The 17,789-nt window shown below is 40.3% G+C and overlaps 8 protein-coding genes across 8 annotated transcripts; 4 read left to right on the plus strand and 4 right to left on the minus strand.

Annotated features, from left to right (window-relative positions):
* Positions 1 to 889: 889 nt before the first annotated feature.
* Positions 890 to 2,466, plus strand: SAPINGB_P000316 (uncharacterized protein; the record flags this gene model as incomplete). The annotated part of the gene is made up of 2 exons (XM_031995040.1): positions 890 to 950; positions 1,022 to 2,466. The coding sequence occupies 2 exons, from the start codon at positions 890 to 892 to the stop codon at positions 2,464 to 2,466; spliced, it is 1,506 nt and encodes a 501-aa protein (XP_031850931.1).
* A 1,252-nt stretch (positions 2,467 to 3,718) lies between these two features.
* Positions 3,719 to 5,407, minus strand: SAPINGB_P000317 (uncharacterized protein; the record flags this gene model as incomplete). Its single annotated transcript, XM_031995041.1, has 1 exon — positions 3,719 to 5,407. One exon carries the CDS (start codon positions 5,405 to 5,407, stop codon positions 3,719 to 3,721), a length of 1,689 nt encoding a protein of 562 aa, XP_031850932.1.
* Positions 5,408 to 5,763: 356 nt separating this feature from the next.
* SAPINGB_P000318 (uncharacterized protein) lies at positions 5,764 to 6,801 on the plus strand (the record flags this gene model as incomplete). Its single annotated transcript, XM_031995042.1, has 6 exons — positions 5,764 to 5,813; positions 5,870 to 5,884; positions 5,946 to 6,023; positions 6,093 to 6,136; positions 6,203 to 6,320; positions 6,390 to 6,801. The coding sequence occupies 6 exons, from the start codon at positions 5,764 to 5,766 to the stop codon at positions 6,799 to 6,801; spliced, it is 717 nt and encodes a 238-aa protein (XP_031850933.1).
* A 143-nt stretch (positions 6,802 to 6,944) lies between these two features.
* SAPINGB_P000319 (uncharacterized protein) lies at positions 6,945 to 8,276 on the plus strand (the record flags this gene model as incomplete). The annotated part of the gene is made up of 1 exon (XM_031995043.1): positions 6,945 to 8,276. The coding sequence occupies one exon, from the start codon at positions 6,945 to 6,947 to the stop codon at positions 8,274 to 8,276; it is 1,332 nt and encodes a 443-aa protein (XP_031850934.1).
* Positions 8,277 to 8,359: 83 nt separating this feature from the next.
* On the minus strand, positions 8,360 to 9,533 carry SAPINGB_P000320 (uncharacterized protein; the record flags this gene model as incomplete). The annotated part of the gene is made up of 2 exons (XM_031995044.1): positions 8,360 to 8,977; positions 9,054 to 9,533. The coding sequence occupies 2 exons, from the start codon at positions 9,531 to 9,533 to the stop codon at positions 8,360 to 8,362; spliced, it is 1,098 nt and encodes a 365-aa protein (XP_031850935.1).
* Positions 9,534 to 10,495: 962 nt separating this feature from the next.
* On the plus strand, positions 10,496 to 15,049 carry SAPINGB_P000321 (uncharacterized protein; the record flags this gene model as incomplete). Its single annotated transcript, XM_031995045.1, has 1 exon — positions 10,496 to 15,049. The coding sequence occupies one exon, from the start codon at positions 10,496 to 10,498 to the stop codon at positions 15,047 to 15,049; it is 4,554 nt and encodes a 1,517-aa protein (XP_031850936.1).
* Positions 15,050 to 15,533: 484 nt separating this feature from the next.
* On the minus strand, positions 15,534 to 16,220 carry SAPINGB_P000322 (uncharacterized protein; the record flags this gene model as incomplete). The annotated part of the gene is made up of 1 exon (XM_031995046.1): positions 15,534 to 16,220. The coding sequence occupies one exon, from the start codon at positions 16,218 to 16,220 to the stop codon at positions 15,534 to 15,536; it is 687 nt and encodes a 228-aa protein (XP_031850937.1).
* Positions 16,221 to 16,846: 626 nt separating this feature from the next.
* Positions 16,847 to 17,485, minus strand: SAPINGB_P000323 (uncharacterized protein; the record flags this gene model as incomplete). Its single annotated transcript, XM_031995047.1, has 2 exons — positions 16,847 to 17,217; positions 17,320 to 17,485. The coding sequence occupies 2 exons, from the start codon at positions 17,483 to 17,485 to the stop codon at positions 16,847 to 16,849; spliced, it is 537 nt and encodes a 178-aa protein (XP_031850938.1).
* Between the last annotated feature and the right edge of the window lie 304 nt (positions 17,486 to 17,789).

Genomic DNA, 17,789 nt, shown 5'->3' on the forward strand with positions numbered 1-17,789 from the left:
TGTAAATGTTCAGGAGTAAAAAAATTGGATGGGTGAAAATGCAGAGATTTGGGAGGAGCCGCTTAACAAAAAAAATTTTTTGTGTGACAAAAATCAAAGTTGTAATGTCATCTAGTGAGGCTTAAGTATACGGCTGTGACGTTTTGTAGATAAAAAAAACTGGAGATGAAAGTATTGACGATGATAATGATAATGGATTTGAATTTACAAAGATAACAGATAAAAAGAAATAAAAATAATTTAAAAAAAGTTTTAGATGGCTTTGCCTTCTTTTTTAGTCAATAAATTTTTATTATTCGATTTGTTGGTTATATGTAATACGTTACAAATAGTAGAGATAATATCGTCAATCTTCCAACTTTCAATTAATTTATTTTTGGTTCAAAATAGATCGACCGATCAACTAAAGTAATATTTTGCATTATTTGTTATTAATGCTAATTAATTATTCTGTATTAAACTCATTGATTAAAAAGATTAAAAGTGTAGTAAGATCAAAATGACATCTAAAGCAAAACATTTACCCTCAAAACAACTAAAGAAATTTGGACTTTTTATTGGTAAATTAAAACTTCAGCATAACTTAAAAGATTATTTTTAATTTTTTTTGTTTTCATTTTTTGTTCTTTTCTAGTTATTCCAGTAATTCTAGTTATTACTAGTTATTATTTCTGAAGTCTTCTTCTTCAAACCCGAGTCTTAAAGCTCAATATAACAATTATATAATCCTTACGTAATTCACAGAAATCGATGGAAGATCCTATTTTGTTTCTTCTTTGGTGGCCAAAAAAAACTTCTTTTCTCACATCTTAAAAATTATAAAAATAGCCAGAAATCTCAAATAAACAACAATCCTAAGCAATTCTTTCTAAATTATACTAAAATCACAATGGTTATTGACTACTCTAAATGGGACAAGTTGGAGCTCTCTGATGACTCTGATATTGAAGGTATATAGTCATCTTCTTTTTGTTTGTTGTTTTCAAATCTTAGAATAACGCATCACTAACATCGTTCTTAGTCCACCCTAACGTCGACAAAAAATCTTTTATTCGCTGGAAACAAAGAGATATTCATGAGAAGCGTGAACGCAACAAACAGGAAATTCGTGCTCTTGAAACAAGTACAGAAGTAAATACTGAGCTAGTTGCTTGGCTCGGAAGGCTACAAGATGGTGTTGCTGCTGCCATCAAGGATAAAGACGAGGATACTCAGCGCCGATTTTTGCGTGAAGTCCCATACAGTCTCAAGATTGCCCGTGGCGAATCGCGCAAGTCGCGACCTATTAGCAACCCTCAAGCACCTACCTACGATGATATGCTGGACAGCTTGGTAGAGCAGGTTCTTGAGAAAATTGGTGCCACGGCTACCAACGTCGAAGACAATGCAAGCGATCTGGCTGCCAAATATGAACAGGAGATCAAGGAACACAAGGACAAACTGAATGATATGCTTGAAAAGGGGAAAACGAGATACGATGAACTAATAGAAGAACGTAACAAACATATCATTTCTGAAGATCTTCACACGGGCTTTGATTCAACTCTTATTAATAAGAATGCTGCAACCGCTGAACCTAGCACTTCTTCCTCTTCTACAAAAACTCAATCAATTGAAGTCATTAATAGCCCAGAAGCTAAGCCCGCTGTTTCTGCGCCTGCATCTGCATCTACATCTGCACCTGCCGCTTCTGTTGCTGCTGCCACCGATGATGATGATGACGATCCAGACAATATCAAGCCTTCTGCTGCAGCTCTCGAGTTTTCAAAAATCCCCATTGGTGAATATGATGCCGCTGAATCCTTCTTGCATAAGCATCGTGAAATTGTCTCCGAGCGCGAAAAAGATGCTTTAATGATGGAGGCCTTTGCTGCGCAGTTTGCTGGTGATGAGGCTGCTACCGAACGCATAGTCTACAATGCCTTGATTCTTCAGTACTCTGCGACTTTCGGTCCTGACGGTATTCGTGTCTTCTTTGCTCGTGTTTTAAGAGGACCTGAACACGCTCGTGCATCATTCTTAAAGGATGTTGAATTCACAACCAATCATATTAAGAACAGATGCCGCATTCTTTCTGAGCAGGAAAAGGCTAGTGGCGAAGATGAGGGAGAAGCCATTGTTCAGTTGCAACCAAGTCTGGCTTCTGGAGACAATCTTTCTGTTGTTATTCCACCTGAAAATAGCGAAGACGAGAATATCCGCAAAATCCGTGAAGCTTATGATACTTTGAGTCCCGAACTGCGTACTGCTGTTGAATCCAAGAGTTTGAAATCTGTTAACAAAGTGTTGGCTACCATGACTTTTGAAGAAGGTGAGGCTGTTATTCAATTCTTTGAGGCCACTGGTATCTTTGATATTGACGGTAATGTCTATGACGAAGAGGACTTCAAGAAAATTCAAGAAGAACGTGCCAAGGAAGCTGCTGCTAAAGAGGAAGTTGCTAAAGAAGAAGTGAAGTCCGCTTAACTGGTTAATGACTAACTTTAGTTATTATTTAAAAATATATATATAAATATTTGTATTTAATTGTGGCTTTATTATAATTAAAATATGATATGGTATCGTAAATTAAATAAAATTAAATTTGTTTTTTTCTTTTCTTTTCATGAATTTATTTTAATCTTGGTAGAGTTTGAGAATTAATTTAGATATTTTCAAAATCTAATCACTGATTAATGGGTATGAAGCAAAAATACATTGTATGGAATAATTAAATAACACTCCTAATACATGAGTTAGTTTTTCACACCAAGATGTTTGAATCAAATTAAAATAATCATTTACATTGATTTATAATCCTGATAAAAGCTGAAATTTACCTCTATTAATATAAAGATTTTATTTTATATTATTTTCTTTTTAATTGCCTCTGCAAATACAAATTGTTTTTTTCGGATTATTAAAAAAAAATATAAAACATTCAAAGGATTAAAAAAAAGTAAATGGACGACACCGGAGTTGAACCGGGGACCTTTCGCATGCTAAGCGAACGTGATAGCCAACTACACCAGACGCCCACGTGACTTAAAAATTTAGAAATTGCAATCCTATATAAAGTACACAAACCTACATTGCTAAAGTGATCAAAATCAATTTAATACAAAAAAATAACAAATATACTATAAACAATATTGTTGAAAGTTATGTTGTATTATGTTGAAGTTTATTCAAGTTTTGTAATCAGAGAAAAATGCTTTATTAATCAACTATTAGTGATTTTGAATGGAAAATCACCAATTGCAAAGCTACCTAGAAAGCATAGATGATAGAGATTTATGAAAAGAGATGACTCAAGATTCTAAAGTTTTTTCACAGCCAAATAAAAACAGAATTAGACAACTGGAATTTTGAAGATGCAGGTAATGGGGGATTACCAAGAAACTTATTGGTACAGTAAGAAGGATCAGTGGTATCATATTAGAATCAAGATATACAGGTAATCATTTTAAAAGGATCATGAAGATGATGACGAATGATAGGATTCTTTAACACTATCATTCAGTTCTATAGAGGCCGTAGCAACGTTGGCACGTGGTTTCAAAATTTCCATGTTAAAAAGAATAGCTACAAAGCTTTTAGGAATCAAAAACATTACCAAATATAGTAAAACATGAACTTTCATACACTAGAATTTACAAACAAAATCACTTTTATTATTTTTTTTTATTTTTTTTTCATATTCCCTTTATTTTTTTTTAATCCAACAAACACCTTCAATTTACTCTTCTTCTTCCTCGTCCTCATCAAAGGCATTGGCGGGGACTCTGTAAATCTTGATAGCACTGGCATTAGGGTCCTTCATCAGAACATACTTGCCGTCGTCAAGAGCAGCAATAATGTTGACAATAGACTTGATGATACCCCAGCCGTTAGACAGCTTGATGTTAAGTTGGTTGGCAAACTGCTCGGGAACCTGACCAACAACACCGACAATAATGTGGTGAGCATTGTCCTTGGGGGAGTTACGAGATACAAAACCAATCTTCATGCTGCTTGAGCCGGCAAGGATGGCCTCGATGGTCCAGCGGGAGAGCTTGTTGAGGTTCTTCTTCATCTCAGCAGCAACAATGGAACCACGTTGGTTGGAAAACTTGTTCTTCCACGAAAGAATGCCATTGGGGCCGTACTCGTTGAGGGCCTTGACAGTGACGTACTGGTCGGTTTTGCCAGGAACAAGGGCGTCGACCTCGGTTCGCACAACCAGGTTGATGGGTTCATCCTCTGGGTTCTCGGCCAAGTTGAACTTGCGGTAACGGTAACCGGAGGGGAGTGGGGGAAGAGCTTCGGCATCGTCTGGGTTGAAGAAGGGGTGGGGGTGCTCGAGAGAGATCTTTTGGGCGCTGCTTTCGACAATGGCGTTTGCGGCAAAGTTCTGGTTAATGTAGGTGGCTTCGTTGGCCAGGTTGGTTGCCGAGTTGATGTTGCTCTTGTCAGAAGTATCCGAGGGGGGCTCGTAAGTATTTTCGTCGACAGTGACGTAGTCGAGAGGGCCATCGTCACGCTTGTCAAAGAAGATCTTGCCGTCAGCCTTGTTGATGATAACATCCCAAGGATAGACAGACTTTGTTGTGCACATGAGGAGAGAAAGGATAGAGTCTGTGGCAAAGATGGTTGCAGTATTGGCAGCGGCGAGCTTCTGGATGACGGGATCGTAAGAGGTGGTAGTATTGAAGATGGCTCTGTCGGGGAGCTTGAGCTTTTGTTGGTGGTTGGGCTTGTCAAGAGCACGGTTGTAAGGGTAGACGTAACCGTAGCTGCCAACGTCGGTACCAGACTTGACGTCGAAGGAGAGTTTCTGAAGCTCGTTGAAGCCGTTGGATTGGATGAGTTCCCAGCCCTCGGCGACCTTGACGGAAGCATCGCGGTTGCGTTGGGGTCGCTCTTCCTTCCAGCCGTAGCGTCTGCGAGAGTTGGGGCCGGAGGCAGGGCCGCCAGCGAGGTTTCTGGAGCCAGCAGGACCGTTTCTGCCAGGACCATTAGATCTAGAGGCAGAAGCACCACCAGAGGAGCCACCGGCAGAAGAAGAGTTGGGGCCGGAAGAACCACGAGAACCACCCTTTGAGTTTGCCTTGAGGATAGCAGTTTGGCGAGTTTTGGGGGTCTTGCTGGAGTCGACGATAGAGAAGGAGGAGTTGTCGGCAGCATCCTCGGTGTTAAAGAAGGAGGCAGCAGCAGAGGCACCGTAAGCGTGGTATGGATCCTTGTGGCCACGAGCATTGCGCTTATTGTCCTTGCTGTCCTTTGCGGACTCAGCCCAGTCAGAGAGCTTGCCTAGCTTGTCGCTCTTGGAGTAGGGAGCATAGGGGACATCATTGAAGCGGATAGCAGTGGGAATTTCGGCAGGGGGACCCCAGGTGTAAGTTTCCGAGGCCGGAGCAGGGACTGTGAAGATGTGGTCAAAGGACATTGCAGGAGGACTTTTGATTGGAAAGTCTGTTGTGGTGGCGGTGGTGGATTAAAAAAAAGGCCCTGTTTGGTGATGAAAAATTTTTTTGGGAGGGAAAGGACAGGACGAGGTGGAGGATTGGGTTAGAGGGAAGGTTTGCGGTAGATGTGGTACTGGGTGCGTATATATGGGTATGTGAGTTTGAGTTGCCACCAGCTGGGAATTTTCGCCACCACCAGCGGAGGTTTTTGATATCAATTTTGGAACGACCCGCAGAAAACAACCAACAACGACAAGTTTTAAGCATCAACAGAAACACAAATAATAGCAATATTAATAGAGAGAAAAAATTGGAATAGAAAGAAGAATAAGCAACAATGAATGGAATTAGCGTCGATATGAACCACCTGAAGAAGGGTGAAGTCAAGTGAGTTCTAAAGTTCTGGTTTGATTAACCAACTACTAACAATTTTTTGTATCTAGTCTCGGAACATCCATGTAAGTTATAACAACAGGTTTTTATAAAACAATAAAATTGACTAACGGTAATTTTTACTAGTATGGCTGTGGTATTTGACGGTGGTGTCATTTTGGGTGCCGACAGTAGAACTACAACTGGATCTTTTATTGCCAACAGGTGAGTATGGCGCGTTTTGAAGAGCAGTGAATGAACCAGCTTTTTATTAACAAGTGTTTTTTTTTATAGAGTCACTGACAAGCTCACAAAAGTCCACGATAAGATTTGGTGCTGTAAGTTTTTTTAAAAAACAATTGAACAATGAAGCCTTGATTTACTAACTTTTCTGGTTTAGGCAGGTACGTTTTTCAATAGAAATTCACCTCTGATTAATACTGACAGAATATATAGATCTGGATCTGCCGCAGATACCCAGGCAGTCGCCGATATTGTCAAGTACCATCTGTCTCTCTACAGGTAAGTTCAATTGAGCTATATGACTTTCTTTTTTTGTTAACTTTTTTTTTTTTTTTTTCTTCTTTTCAGCGCACAGAATAACCGGGCACCGACCCCTCAAATTGCATCGGCTGTGTTCCAAGAGCTGTGCTACAACAATAAGGATAACCTGACTGCTGGCATCATTGTTGCCGGGTTCAACGAATCGACAGGTGCTGGCGAGGTGTACAGCGTACCACTGGGTGGTAGTATACACCAAGCAGAATATGCAATTGCTGGTTCCGGATCTTCTTACATTTACGGTTACTGCGACCAAAAGTTTAAGTCTGGCATGACCAAGGAGGAGGCCATCCAGTTTGTCAAGACATCACTGGCTGAGGCCATCAAGTGGGATGGCAGCTCTGGTGGTGTCATCCGCATGGCCATATTGACTGCGGGTCCCACGGAACGTCATGTCTTTTACCCGGAGGAGTACCGGTCTGAGTATGTCAACCATTATTAGAGAGAATGTATTGTGTGGGTTTAATAAATAAAGTCTTTAAAAAAAAAGTAAATAAATAATCACCAAAAAAGTAAACAACCAACTTTTTTTTTTTTTTTTTTTTTCTCACTACAACCAAATAAACAAAACAACCATCTCATAAGATGACCAAAAGCACAAGACAGGCAGTTTTAGAGGAACTTGCAGCTGGGCTTCCAGAAGCTGCTGATGAGTTTGACGTACTATGGTATCAAACACGTCCTGCCAAGGTACGACCCCTAGTTTATCGGCGGCCGAAGCGTACTAAGGTTCAAGGAGGAGCAGCGACACCAGCATACGCGCAATATTCTGCAAAATCGGACCCAGACACATCTTCGCGAGCACTTGTTGTTGTAATATACCAGGGGATCATAGTGTATGCGATTGAGATGTTTTTGTATGCGATGCCTGGTGACAAAGGAATGCAAACCTTGTTTGTGTCCAAGGCTGATACCACTGGCCATTATGTGCTGACAAAACAAAAGAATGATACTCCTCGGGCCAAGCTATCATATGCGAAACTCACGGAAGGCATTATAAGAGGTGTGCTGCGCAGCTTTGTGAATCCAAAGGCGCCTGTCAGGGTGTGTTTGTTTGCGCGTGCAGAAAAACATTATCTGTTCCCGTACTCTGGAGATGCGGCTGCTGTTAGTGCAGGACGCAAGCATGTTGCGACAGGGAGCGAGTTAGTGCGGTGGTGGATCCGTGTGCTTGATAATGTATGTCGGGACAAGAAGGTTGTGGAGAGGGTTGGGCGAGCTCGGTTGCAGATTCCTGGGGCAGAAGCCGCGCGGATTCGTGGGGGGTATTTACCCAAGAAGAAAGAAGAAGAAGAAGAAGAAGAAGAAGAACAAGAAAAGGAAAAGAAAGAAAGTAACAAGGTAGATTGGCAGGTAGGAGATGTATTTTGGCCAGATGGAGAAAGAAATGTTGGAGCTATTCGGTGCGTGCCGCGGTTCCCAGATGACCCATTGACACGGTATGTGGACGATTTGGTGACTGTAGGTAGGTCGACACGGACATCACAGCAGCTTTTTTGGGCAGAACTTGAGGCACGCCAGGAGTTTCGGTTAAGCATTGTTGTTGGTGTGATTGGTGTTGAGATGCAGGTATGTTCTGAGTCTAGTGTTTATGATAATAACAAAGATGGTGAGGAAGAAGAAAAAGATCAAATACCGGAAACTTCAATGTGGGAGCTCAATAGAGTTTATGAGTATATTTCCACATTAGATTATGCAGAAACTGAGATGAATGAGGCTGCAAGTAAGTACCTTTTGGAACAGACGGAAGATAAGGGTTCATCAGTAGGAGGCCAGCATTTGGTGGTGAAGGGGACTTTGAAAGTCAAGGAAGAAAAGAAGGAAAAGAGTAAAGATGGTGTGGAGAGTGGTAGTTTGAGTACTCCGACAGTTCTTGGAGGGATGCTTGTTCGGAAGAAGAAGAAGAAGAAAGTGTAAAGAGAAATTTTTTATTTTTTTATTTTTATTTTTTTTTTGAAAAAAAGACAGATTAGATTTATATTTTATAGGATAAACTAATATCAAGACAGTTGATTAGGCCTCAACTTGAATTCTACATAGTCTACAATGGAGTTGCCAATTTTTTCATCATTACTAACTACTGTTGCATTGTTCATTTCAGCTTTTTTGAACAAAAAGAGGCCCATTTGAAGTTCTCGCAAGACTGGGTTAAATTCTAAGCAAGATGAAGAAGACCAATTTCGTGAAGTAATTAAGGAAATTGCTAGAGTCACATCTCTATGATTCAAGTCAATCCAATGAGTTTCTGCTTTTCTAAGAGCCTTGTTTGAATATTCTGAGAGCGAAACACCTAGATATTCAAGTCTAGGGACTGGTGGGGCTTGGGAAGAAAGGTTACCGGACTTGTAAGCGAGATAAATGGCAATTCCGTGGGGGTCTGAATCGACGAGAGCGTAAATGGGGAGAGTTGGATGAGAGACGGAGATGGTAGCTAGAAATACTCTGCAGCTAAGATCTGGGAAACCTTTACCTGTGACAATTAGAGTTTGTTGTAAAGATAAAGAAGAAGTAGAGCAGAGTTGACGGTAAACAGCTTCCTTTTCAACAACAAGAACAGAGGAGAAATTCCCGTTAAGGCGGATATAAACTGGGACGAGATCTACTGGAATGAGTGAGTCCTATATATATATATATAGAAAAAGAAGTTGATAGTTAGTGATAGGTATTAATAGAGGTTTAATTTTAAGGAGGTACTCCAACGAGATCTCGAAATGCACCAGTAGCTGAGAACAAAGTAATTGAAGAGCCATTAGGAATATAGACGCAAGATTTAGGAGCAGCAACAACACCGAGGTCGATACGTTGAACGTTAAGACTTTTAGCAATGGCGTCGACAGCACGGTCAACAGTTTTTTGGGAGCCAAAGAGGGGGACGTTTCTATAATAGAGGTCTCTTTTAGTGGTGATTGAGTTTGATTCAATGAGCTGGATCATTTGATAAAGAATGTAGACGTAGACTACAAAAGGTGGAGGAGCAGATGATGATGATGAAGATGTTGGAGAAGGGAACCGGAGGACCCGAGAGGATGATTTTGAAGGGATTTGTGGGAGAGTTAGTGTTAGCTGGTTACCATTTTTTGCTTGGGATGCGATAGATTTGAGGAGGGCTTTGATTTGGATAAGAATTTTTTGGTTATTAGAGATATTGTTGTTGTTATTGTTGTTATTATTCATGATGATTATTATTATGTGCACAACGACGTTCCTAAGTCGGGACCTCAGTGGGTGAGGTTGCTATGGGTGAGTCCAAGAGGTCGGTACTTTGCTTTGGTGGCCCGAACAGATCGGGGGAAAGTTTGGAGAAGCTGTGATGTAGAAAAGAAAAATAATAATAATCCCCTAACCCACGTGGGTATATCTATTAGTATAGTACTATATAGTACTATATAGTACTATATATATATATATATATACTATATAATTATTATGCATTGATTGCAACAAGTAGTTAGCGAAAACCACTAGCTAAACTGCAACAGATTGATAATTAAAAATGAACAAAAAGCGCAACGGAATTGGAAAGATATTAAAAAAAAAAAAGGGAAAGTAGAGATTTTTTTTTGATAATTGAAAGAGTTATTGAAAAGTTAGTTGGTGAATTATTATTTTTATTTTATTTTTTTTATCTATTGGGTGTTTTTTTTTTTTTTTTATATAATAAAAATAATAAAAATAATAAAAATAATAAAAATAATAAAAATAATAAATTATTTATTATTATATTTTATAAAGTTGTTGATTTTAATTTCTATTTGGGTCTTTTAAAATTCACCAAAACTTTTTCTGGCGCCTAAAAAAAAATTCTCATAAATTCTCATAAATTCTTATAAAAATTTATAAATTTTTTTTTTCTACAACAGAAAATAAAATAAAATAAAATAAAATAAAATAAAATAAAAATAAAAATAAAAATAAAAAAGAGAATTTTTTTTTGTCAATCAAAAAAAAAAAAAAAAAAAAAAAAGAAAAACCCTTTTTATTTAAATTAAAACTAAAACTAACTTAATAGCATTTTTTTTTTTTTTTTTTAAAAAAAAAATTATTTCTATATAAAACAAAAACCTTTTCTTTCTCTCTTAGACTACAAAAAAAAAAAAAAAACTCCATTTAAAACCCTTTAATTTCTCTTTCTTCAAATGGACCCAAATAGCAACACCTTTGGGTTGCGACCCGGGATCACACCAGGTGGCAGTAGTAACATCAGAAGCAGCAGAAATAATAATAATATTAATAATAATAGTAGTAGTAGTAATGGAACTCAAACAACGCTCCAAAGAGACCTGAACAATCAATCCAAAAACTACATCACCAATACTACCAATACTACCAATACTACCAATACTACCAATATCACTTTCCCTCAAAAACTTCCAGCATCAATTCCAATTCCTCCATCGGCTGCCTCTTCTGCTCGAGCAGCTCCTCTGTCTTCTGTTCTATCATCGGCAGTATCTGGAACACTTGCATCCACTTCGGCTCCTTCTTCTTCATCATCGTCATCATCATTATCGCGTTATAACCTGACTCCTATTCTATATGCAATGACGGCAACAACTCCAAGCGCTGCCACTACTACTACTACTACTACTACTACTTCACAAGTATTTCTAGAAGATGCAGACAAAACAACTATCAATAATGATGATAACTCAATTGACCCCCTGAAGCATGACTCCTTATCAAGCTCTCCTGAAGACCCCGCAGTATCTTCACGTAAAGCTTCGCGATCTCTTCGGTTGTTTAAAGAAACTGATGAACCTGAGGTTGTTACTGTTCCTGCAACAGTGCAAAGCCACCATCATCATCACCATCATCATCTTCATCACCATCCATCTCAAAAGCCTTTAAAACAACGACAGCCATCGTTATCTCCAAAACCAATCATTGGCTCTGTTAATAGTACTTGTAGTTCTTCTGCTAGTACTATAATTGCTAGCTCAAACCTAGGCTCAAATACAAGCATAAACACTATTACACCTACAGACTACTTGGATAATCAACAATCAACAAATGGACTACTTGTTTCTGAATTACACAGTGCTACAAATACAACAGCAATAGTAACAACAACAACAACAACACCAGCACCAGCACCAGCACCAGCATCAGCACCAGCACCAGCACCAGCACCAGCACCAGCACCAGCACCAGCACCAGCACCAACACCAGTACCTGCAGTAGACGCAACAACAACAACAACATCAACTACTTCTAACATCCCAATTCCTTCAGCTCCTGCAGATTCTTTTGAGCAGGACCTTGTGGGTCCCGAAGATGCATCTGTCGACTCTTTGGTTTCTTCTACTTCTTCCACATCCTCTGCATCTTCTTCTCGCAGAGCTTCCACTTCCCAAGAAGTCTCTTCAGCAACTTACATTCCTCATACACCTCGACGGCCCCACCATCCAGACCATCAGTCTTCTAGTAGTGGCAATAGTGGTGGAACAGTAGCAGGGACAGGAGCAGGAGCAGGAGCAGCAGGAGCAGCAGGAGCAGCAGGAGCAGCAGGAGCAGCAGGAGCAGCAGGAGCAGCAGGAGCAGCAGGAGCAGCAGGAGCAGCAGGAGCAGCAGGAGCAGCAGGAGCAGCAGGAGCAGCAACAACTGCTTCTTCTTCTTCTTCCTCCTCTTCTTCCCCCTCTTCCTACTCCTCTTCCTCAACAGTGGTACCACCAGCTAATAGTACCAGTAGAACAAAAAATCCTCAAACAACAATATCCAACACTACATCCGACTCCCAAGGAAATCCAAACCAAAGATCTCCTGGATTCTTGGGTGACATCGAGCCTCAGCCTACAGCTGTTGTTCTTCCTGAAATTAGATCTTCCCACCATCATTATCATCATAATCACAATAATAATGATAATAATAATAATGACAACAACAATAACAACCAAACTTACCGCCGCACTTCACCACGTTCTTTGTCCACCCCCAACGAGTCGTCACCACCACCACCACCACCCCCAATACTAATCCCACGTCCCACGTCTGTGGACTCTCAACCAACCACCAATACAGCAGTAGCAACCTCTGAGCAACATCAACAACTGCAAGATGAAATCTCAGAACAAGATAGTAATCAAAATTCATCTCCATCTTTCCCCCCAGAAGACGAAAATCAAGTCTCTGAAAATGGTTCCATAGACCAATCTTCTTCTTCTTTTTCTTCTTCTTCTTCTTCTTCTTCTTCTTCAAACCTCGTTGAGCAGTACCCGTTGGCCGTCGAACTTAAGCCTTTTAAGCACAAGGTGGGCGGCCACACCGCCATTTTCCGCTTCTCCCATCGTGCCGTTTGCAAAGCCCTTGTTAAACGTGAAAATCTTTGGTACGAGGCCATTGAGTTGCGCCATGAAGAACTCCTCCCATTCATGCCTAAATACATTGGAGTTCTAAATGTCCGTCATACAGCTCCTGCTGATGATCTTCCTGAACCAGCCCAACCGCCACCACCTATTATGGTCAATCAACCTGTGGTTGTTCAACAACAACAACAACAACAACAACAACAACCTCTGGTTTCACAACTACCTCTACAAACCCCGCAGGAACTTGCTCCTACACAAATACCCACAACACCAACAAAACCTACAACCACAACCCTTGCATCTGCTCAACAAACAGCATTAGTACAACAGCAGTCACAGCAAACTTCACATCTCCCTCCTTCTACTCCTCCTCCTCCTCCTCCTCCTCCTCCTCCTCCTCCTCCTCCTCCTTCAAATCCATCTTCAGTCTCTACCTCTTTTCCCCTTCCTGAAGTCGTCCTAGACGACAATATGCACATTGTCCCGGACTCTTTGCTAAGACATTACTCAAGTTCATCGGTCCACTCTCATGATGACCATTCTATGGATGCAGCTATTGGATCCCCGACTCCCACAACTCCTATTCTTTCCTCTTCATATTCGGCTTCCTCCAGTACATTCCAGTTCTCATCTAGTCCAGTGTCTTCCGGTGCTACCTCTGTTAACAAGGGACTTCAAGAACTCGTCCTACGAGAAGTTTTTGCACCCAGACGCGTCAAATGTTCCGGCCCAATTGCTGCAGGACGCTCACGCTCTGATTACGATGGCATAGCCACCTCTTCATCTTTAACTTCTTCTAGCGATCTTTCACGCCATTTACTTCGCACACGTGCGATCTCTGGTGGTCACCTAATGTCACACAAAAGTATGGACAATTTGGCCAAGAGCCAAGATAAACCTGAATCTTCAAGGGATGAAAATTCTAACCCATTGCAATCGCCTACTTCTTCATCTTCTTCACCGTTCTCTTCACTCAAGGTTAACAGTAATCGCAGCCATCAGCATTCTTCGGCTAGTTTGCGTAGATCAACTGATAGTAACTTAGAGTCTGTGCGTAGGGAACTGTTATGGCATCGTGCTGGTATGCGCAACTTTGATACCGATGTGGCTGTGGAAGAAGAGGAAGAGGATGATGAGTCTGTGTTTAAGATGGATGAAGATGAGGTTGAAGAAAAGGAAAAGGAAAAGGAAGAGGAAAATCCCCAAACTCAATTCCACCAACAACCATTACCACAGATACCTCCAGAACAAGAGCTGCCTTCACAATCATTTGTAAATGAACCACCAAAAAGCCAGTTAACTCAGGCTTTACAAGCAGTACCTAATTTACCTTCTCCTAGTATTCCACAATCTCCCAAGGGCATCCAATCGCTTAGCAGTCCTGGCCGTGTATACACCCGAACTGAACTTTTCATTCTTCTTGAAGATCTCACAAGTGGCATGCACAAACCTTGCGTCATGGATCTCAAGATGGGTACTCGGCAGTATGGTGTGGATGCTACACCCAAAAAGCAAGCATCACAAGCTGCCAAGTGCCGCCAAACAACAAGCCGCGAACTAGGTGTGAGAATCTGCGGTATGCAAACTTACAATGTGCAAACAGGCAAATACTTTTTCCAAGACAAGTACTTTGGTAGACGAGTACGTGCAGGCCCACAGTTCCGAGCGTGCTTAAAGAAATTTCTCTACAATGGTGTGTCTCAGAAATCAATCTTGAGACATGTTCCTAAGATTCTCGAACGCATTGCAGCTATCCAAGGCATCATTGAACGGCTTGACGGGTACCGTATGTACGGTTCTAGTTTGTTGTTGATGTATGATGGTGATCCTCAAGCACCAATAAATGATCACCATAATGGGAATCACGGACTTGGAAGCAGTATGGGCAGCATCTCCAGTAGCAGTAACTCTGGGGCTGGGCCTGTACCTGAAGAGGCACGGCACGATCCAGGGACTATTTTAATTCGCATTATTGATTTTGCGCAGTGTATTACTGCAGAAGATGTGTTGCCTCCAGGAACTCTTGCACCACCACAACATCCATCGCAACCCGACATGGGATACCTTCGAGGGTTGTCAACTTTACAGCGGTACTTGCGTATAATTTGGCGCCAGATTACTGGAGAGAAATTTGATGTGGAACGTGCTCGAGAGATTTTGGCTGCAAACCCTTCGCCTTTTGATGGCCCTGATGAGGAGCTGGATAATGGAGCAGAAGGATTTGATATTGATAAATATTCAGGGGCCGAGGTTAATGAAGAATATTTGAGAGAAGCCAAGGAAGAGAAACGAAAGGAGCGAGTGAGAAGACGCGTTGCGAGGGCTGCGAGAGTTGGAGAAACTGTAAGCGCAGAGAGTTTAGAGGACAGTGATGTGTCAGTTTAAAAGAGAAAAGAAAAGAAAAGAAAAATTAAGATAGAAGATAAAAATTGAGATATATAAACGATGAAGAAGATTAGATGGGGATAATTTTTGCTAAATTTTTATTGTAAATATTTATATATATTCTTTTTTAAATTTATAAAAGTCAACATTGCTTTCAAACTGAGAGTTTCAAGTCAGGAACAATTGAGATTGTTGTTGTTTATCAAGATAATCGATGGAACGGCTGAAAAGTTTATTAATTTATGCTTATTACACTGAATAGAATTTTGTTAAGAAGAAAAAGGATAAGAAAAAAAAAAAAAAATTATACATTAATTAAGGACCTTAGTGACAATTCACAATTATTAATAACTAAAGAAGAAAAGAAAAAGATTCTTTTTTTGAAAAAAAAAAAAATAAATCTGGAGAATGGAAAACAAAAAAAAAAAAAAACTTTTTTTTTTTTTTTTTTTTTTTGAAACGAAAAGAGATGGGTTTCCCCTATTTAAAGGAAGGCAGCAGCAGCAACAACAGCAGCAAGAACCCCGGAAATACCAAGAGTTGAAGCGTCACCTGCAGCAACACTGGACGAAGCCGAACCAGAAGCAGCAGCTGAAGAACCGGAAACACCAGCAGTATGTGAAGCAGAGCCAGATACAATGGAGTCCGAAGCATCTGCAGAAACTGAGCGAGAGAGTGAGCTACCTGTGGCAGTTGCAGACGCAGAAGTGGCTGCTGAGCCAGTGCTTGTGATGGCATGAGAAGTTGCAGTTGTATTGTAACCAGTAGCTGTGACAGTACCAGCAACAGTGGCATTACCACCAGTGCCTTCAGTTGTGGAACTGGCTGGGAGAGGGTTGGGGGTAGTTTGTAAGTTACAAGCCTCGAGGTAAGGAACAAGGTATTTTCCATAGGAGGACCAAAGGGTGGATCCACAGTCGAGACAGTCTGGGATGAGTTTCATAAACTCAGAATCTGAAGAACATAAACAGTCAGTGTCGTCGGTTCCGCACTCACGGCCTTGCAAAATGGCATTGCCACAGTAAGAATGGCATGAGTAAGAGGCACCGTCTTGGGGAGCAGCACCGGCAGCAGCAGCAGCAAGAGCGGCAGCATAAGGAGAGGGGAGAGCTTCAGGTGCAGCAGCAGCGAGAGCCACAAAGAGCGAAAGAAGAGCTTGGGATGCAATCATTTTGAGTTGGCAAGTTGACTTGGAGAAGAAAGGCTCAAAGTTGAGGGGGTCAAAACCAAAAAAAAAAAACAAGAAAGGAAAATTTTTTTTTAGAAAACAAAATAATAATAAAAGAAAAAAAAGAGAGAGAGAGAGGATTCCAAGATGCTTTTATAGTCTAATAGTATTACAACTTTTGAGCGTTTCTACAATGGAGTTTGTTTGATTTTCATTTTCATATGGTGGTGGGACTTTCCTATTATGTGCGTATGTGTGGGGGGGGGGGGTGGAGTAAAGGCTGTACTTTAGAAACAATTCTGGGTGTGATTTTCGTACCGAGTCGTTTAACGAGACAGAAAAAAAAAAAATGCCAAGATAATCTTGGTAGTTTCCTAATTTGGTACAAAAGGCACTTAGGACCAATGAGGTACGTCTGATGAATCTGATGGCGGCAGACAAACCCTAATTTGGTAAATAATTTCAGGTAAGTTGATTAAAGTTATCAACAGTAAGATAAATAAAATTTAAATATATATTTCATGCGGCTCATTAAAATTCTATCAGTTCTTGGGTTCACTTTTTTTTTTTTTTTTTTTTTTTAAACCCATATTTCTTGTCTATATATAAAGAATAAATATATTCCCTTTTTAATCATCCTCCATCTCAACATCTTTAACATTTCGTATCACATTATCCTCCGTTACTCTCACCTTCTTAATTGTACTCAGACCTCCTGCAGTTCCATTCCATGCAGCAAACATCTCTGCATTGGCCTTGTCAGTCAGATCTGGAGCTACAAAACCAGACTTGAGCTCCTGTTGCTCACGCTTGATCCGCTGCTCCAACGCATCTTGAGCAGAAGATGCAGGACGGCCTGGCCGCCGCGCAGCCTTGTACTCATCAAGTGTAGTATTGTCTCGTGCGATAAAGGCAAGTACTGCTGCACGTAGTTCGTCATCTGAGAGGGTTTGTTTGCCGGAAGTTTTCAGAGTATCTTGGAAATGTTTGTATCTGAGGACTGGTAAAAAAAAAAAAAAAAAGAAAGAAAGAGAAAAAAAAAATTAATAACTTCAATTAATTCAAAATATTAAATTTGCAACAATAAAAAAAAAGAACTCACTTTTTTGGTCGCGTTGAGAAGAACGTTCTGATTTTTGCTTGGCTAGCTTTCCTTCACGTAGTGTGGCACGGTTAAGTTGCTTGAATTTCCGGCCATTGGGGTGCAACGACTTATCCGAGCCTTTGACTTTTTTAGCGACTTTTTTAAGAGATTTGGCAACGGGCATTGGTATTGTGTTTGGTTTGGTTTTTTTTTTTTTTGTGGTGTTGATTTGATGTTGATGATAATAATAATAATGGGATTTCCTTGATGATTTTAAAAAAATCAACTAAAAAAAAAAAAAATTTTTAGAAAAGGACTAGGATGTACAACTGGTATCTAATTTACTGTTAATATAAAATAATACTTGAAACTATAGACATAAAGTGTAAGTAATATTTAGCTTGACATATAATTACTAATCAATTAGTAATGTTTCTATATCATTCTTAATGCTTCCATACCGCCTAAAATTTTTTTTCAGCACCACC

Source organism: Magnusiomyces paraingens (assembly GCF_902498895.1).
Source record: "Magnusiomyces paraingens strain CBS 517.90 genome assembly, contig: contig1, whole genome shotgun sequence".
Classification (NCBI taxonomy): domain Eukaryota; kingdom Fungi; phylum Ascomycota; class Dipodascomycetes; order Dipodascales; family Dipodascaceae; genus Magnusiomyces; species Magnusiomyces paraingens.